General features: G+C 36.0%; 1 protein-coding gene across 1 annotated transcript; it reads right to left on the bottom strand.

Annotated features, from left to right (window-relative positions):
- Positions 1-2,966: 2,966 nt before the first annotated feature.
- On the bottom strand, positions 2,967-3,374 carry LOC145679545 (general transcription factor II-I repeat domain-containing protein 2-like). Its single transcript, XM_081750122.1, has one exon. The coding sequence runs from the start codon at positions 3,372-3,374 to the stop codon at positions 2,967-2,969; it is 408 nt and encodes a 135-aa protein (XP_081606248.1).
- Between the last annotated feature and the right edge of the window lie 1,713 nt (positions 3,375-5,087).

Raw genomic sequence — 5,087 nt, 5'->3', positions numbered from 1 at the left:
AAAGGGTGGCCCGGGTGTTTTCATGAGACAAGAAGAACCTGTTTCTTTCAGTAATTTGAGGATGTATAATTACAAGTTTAGAAGTTTTGTTTTAGTAATAATAAATAGTAGAATATAAATATATATAAATAGAGTTAGTTTTGCTTCACAGGTCTTAAGAATTGATAAGGAATCAGTTAAAAAGATGTTTTCAACCTCAAAGCTAAATGTTATAAACTTACTTTTGTACAATAGTAGATTGTTTTAAAAATCCTTTTTAACGGGAACTTTAAATTCCACGTAAATAGTTTCTGAAAAAAGATAATAGTTTAACATCTTTATCCCTCAACTGGAAATTAATTTACATTATCCCAAGTAGCACCAACTTTCATTTACCTATACTGAATTGCTCAAAGGGATAGGAATGAAACTTGCACTTCAATCACAAATGCATGCAACAAATGTAAAGAACACAACTGGTCACAACAACTTTTATTAATGCAAACTTTTCGGTTCAACAAAATAAATAACTATTTAGAACGCTTTTGTGAAAATGTTTCAATAATCATCATCATCATATGCATTCTACCACTATTGGCCAATCACTTGCTGCAACTGAGAAGCATCCACGCTCCGCGGTCTTCAAATACGATTTTTCTGTTTTGATATTGTCCATCATTTATATTCTTCGCCCCGTCTCATCTAGCCTCGCTTCTGAAAGGGACGCTAAACTCTACAATGAAATGTAATCTTTATGTTTTACGTCCCACGTTTTTGTCGGCTAGGCTAAAAGAGACGGTAATGAGAAATGAATGAAAGGGTGGAATAAAGAAACTAGAAGAACCCCAAGAAAAGTCAACCACAAAGTTCACTTGGCGCAACCTGAAATCAAATGCACCAGAGGTGAACGCTCTACCACTGCGGCACGGTTTGAACTCTACAAGTCTAACATGTAACACTTCCCAAGTGCAACACTCCGATTTTGATAAAATTTAGCAGGTAGATACTACACATAAAGGAATAAGTGTTTTCTATTTTCTGTGGAAAAACGTTTTTAGGAAGCAAAGCTCCCCACCCAAAATTTTGAAAGTTGACGTCCCAAAGGCAAGAAGAAGTAGACCGAAGTCAATGAAATTGTGCACAATATTGTAGACGAAAATAAGCGAAAACGTGCTTCGCATTTTCCTGCCCGGGCCCTTCCAAACCTTTGATCACGAAATGTCAAAAGTGCTAATAACAGTTGGTCAGAAGTGCCTAAAGAACATGAAGAATTGCAACGAAACTTTGTATAGGGACAATACGCAAAAAAAGAAACAAAAAGTTTTTTCTGCGGAGAAACTGTTTTATGGGCAAAAGCACCCATTCAAAAGTTTGATAGTTGACGCCCGAAAGGAAAGAGTGGACCAAAGTGAATGAAATTGTGTACAGATATTATAGACGTAAGATGAGGGAATACGTGATTCGAATTTTCCTGAAAATAATAATAATAATAATAATAATAATAATAATAATAATAATAATAATAATAATAATAATAATAATAATAATAATAATAATAAAACGGTTGGGTAGACCGAAGCGTTGGGTGTCAGAAAGAGTGCACCGAAGCGAATGAAATTGTGTGCAGATAGTATATATGAAAAATAGTGCCTTTCGTGCTCAACAAGTGCCCCCATCTGATTTCTTCAAATTTTGCACATTAACAGTAAGTACAAACAGTATAGTGTATTTTATAGTATTTCGGGAGGCGCCTTTAACCATTACAACGTTTTTCCGCATAAACAGAAACACGTGTCGATTTATTTCCTATTTACTACTGATATGCCAAATGTGAAGCAAATCGGATTCAGACACTTGGGAAACACGTGAGGCCTTATTTAACATATACAATTCCTACCTACAATTTCATTTGCTTCGGTCCACTCCTTCCTGCGTTACTGTGGTAAAATTTACTGTTTTCCAAGCGGGCCTTGGCTCCCAAAACAGTATCGTGGCCAAGGCCCCTTCCGAATTGCAATTTTGATATTTCATAATCAACGGTTTAGAATAGTGGTCTTCATTCAACGTTTTTCGTATGGCGGGCCATTTTCATATTCATAAAAGACTGCCGGTCTGCACAGTTCCGGTCAAGTCCACAAAGTAATTGCTATATATATATGCTGTTATTCAGTAATGAAAAATACAGTTTGTTTTTTCACATTAAACATAAATGCAAATTGACAAGTAGAAAGTTCAATTGCAAATCGCAAATTACTCGTAACAGTTAAAACGAACAGTGTAATTTTTTTCTAAATTATTAATTATTATGAATAATGTATAAGAAACTAATAGAGTTAAACTTTTTCTAACTAAAAATTATTTTTCCAAAAAAGTTATCTGTAATTTCAGTGAGAACATTGAGATTGATTTTTCTTTACTAACATATATGTCATACAGTTACTACTCTTTCTTTTTCACACAACGTAAGTGCAGATTGACAAGTTGAAAGCTCACACACAAATTGTACATTTCTTGCAACAACAGAAACTATATTAAATTCTAAATAATTAATTATTGTACATCTAACATAGGAAACAAGCATAATGAAACTTTTTCATGCCAAACTAAAAATAATTTCTCCACTCACACACACATACACAAATTGTCATTTTCACAATCAGTGAGAAGTGTATGATTGCATGTTTTTCACTAGCATGTCAATATTTGCCTTGAAATTGGATGATGCTATTCTCAGACAGTTTTCAAGATGTGCATCAGTCATTCGATTGCGTAACTTTGATTTCACATTTTTCATTTTGGAAAAGAGCTGTTCACATGCATAAGTTGTACCAAACAGAGAGAGAATAAAAAGGGCATGATTGTATAAAACTGGGAATTCATTGTCTTTCACATATTTGGAGTAAAACTCTATCATACCAAACTAATAAAACTCTATCAAGTCCACAGTGTTGAATTTTCCTTTGAGTTCAGTACTACACTGCTGCATCTCAATTAGTTCCATTTGCATGTTGCCCAAGGGCACTTTCGACATAAAACGTAAATGGGCTGGAGAATATCTGAAACATATTGTTCTGTGACCGGAGATCTTGAAATCTTGTAGAGAATTTATGCCTTAGCGCTGACACAGCTTCAGCATACTTCTCACTGTCTTCAACCTTCTGCTGCGACAGCGCTGGAAAGTGTGTGAGATTGCCATTTCTAAGCTGATTTTCCCACAGGCGTAGTTTGGATTCAAAAGCTTTCACATGTTCATAAAGATGAGTTACCAAGTTGTTCTTCCCTTGGAGTTTAGTGTTCAAATCGTTGAGGTGCGTTATAATGTCCGTGAGGGAGGCTAAATCAGCCATCCAGACCGGATCATTGAACTGTTCAAGTTCAATACCTTTACTAGTCATGAATTCACTTATCTCATCCTTAAGGTCAAAAACTCTTTTAAGCACTTTACCTGCGCTGAGCCAACGAATTTCTGTATAGTTGAGCGCGTCACCGTATTCTGCATCCAAATCACTAAGGAAGGCTTAGAAGTCTGTGATTCAGTCCTCGTCATCTTATAAAGTTCACAATTTTAATAACGTCTTTCATAATTTCCTTGAAACCTACACTTTAGGCGCACAAATTTTCCTGGTGCAGAATGCAATGATAGGATACAATCAGTTTGTTTCCACGCGCACTTGCCTCATTACGTAATAATGTCACAAAACCTTCATTCTCTCCAATGATTGCAGGAGCCGAGTCAGTTATAACACCAGAGATATTTTTAAGGCTTAAGTTGTATCGCTCCATGGACTATACGGCCTTAAAAATATCACTGCCTTTCGTGGTACCTTTTCAAGGAAAAAGAGCTACCAGCTCTTCACAAACGCTAAAGTTTTTTGTAATACCTCTGACGAAGATAGCTAATTGCTCTGTATCAGATACATCACAACTTTCATCAACAGCCAGTGAGTAATAAATGAACTGAGAAGCATGTTCTTTAAGTGTATTTTCGATATCCCCTGCCAGTTCTTCTACTCTTCTTCCCATAATAATACCAGACAAACTCACTTTGGAAAACATTTTGTTTCTATCAGGACACAAAATTTCAGCTGCTGCTACCATGCAATCTTTCACAAATTCCCCATCAGTAAAAAGTTTTGACCATGTAGCAATTTCTTGGGCTATGATATAACTTACTTTTGCAATGGAGTCATGTTCGGAATTACACCTTGTAAATGTGCTTTCTTGGTCTCGGAGTTTCTTCTTCAATTCTCCAACTTTATTCACACGAAATTGTCCTTGGAATTCTTCAAATTGGGAAGCGTGTTTTGTTTCGTCTCTTCAAATTGTATTCCTTCATAGAAGACGACGAGTCAGTACAAATTAAACACACTGGCGTGTCTTTCACACTCACAAAAAATACATGATCGTCCATTTATCTTGAAAAACTCTATGTTCGTCTGTAATCTTACGCTTTTTGCTAGAGCTAGCCATTATTGTTTAACTGCACGGAAATAAAACAATCTCACACACAAGCAAGCAAGTGCACTAGGCAAACAAGCGAGCAGCAAATTATTTAATAGGGGAGGACCGCAACGAGGGCGAGTCCAGTCACTTCGGGGTGGGGGGAATCAATCGGCCTGATAGACTCCATATGTGCAGTGTTGCAGCCACTGCGTGTTTCGAATTATTACGGCCCGACAGCATATTTCCATTCTAAAACTGTTTGAAGTTTACTGTCTGAGGGAAAGGAGAGATCATTGGCTAGTTACAGTCAATTCCTGACTACAGGTAATGTTTTCTTTTGGTTTTCATACAGTTACTATTAATGCGGAAATAGAATTTACGGCCTTGTACTTCTAAAAATGGAAACAATAAAAAAAGGGGGAATGTAATTCTATGGCAGAATTATCTGGAAAAAGGTAAAATCTTGTATTTCAATATAAAACATAAGGTGGTTGCGTTTTAGAAGTATAATGGTGTCAATCCAGTATTCGCATCATAAGGAAATATATTTGAGGGAACAAGCCAAACTTTGAACTAATCTATTGTCAGGAATTGACTGGAACGAACCAAGGTTCTCTTCTTCCTCCAGAAAGTATACCTCAAATAATGTACAGAATGAAAATATG

This window comes from Thermobia domestica, chromosome 2, assembly GCF_964235325.1.
Source record: "Thermobia domestica chromosome 2, izTheDome1.hap1.1, whole genome shotgun sequence".
NCBI lineage: Eukaryota > Metazoa > Arthropoda > Insecta > Zygentoma > Lepismatidae > Thermobia > Thermobia domestica.
The sequence above is the reverse complement of the archived record's forward strand: the minus strand, read 5'-3'. Positions and strand labels throughout refer to the sequence as shown.

Excerpts from the sequence above, each read along its gene's own strand:
- LOC145679545 (XM_081750122.1), bottom strand. The coding sequence starts at position 3,374 with ATGACTAGTAAAGGTATTGAACTTGAACAGTTCAATGATCCGGTCTGG.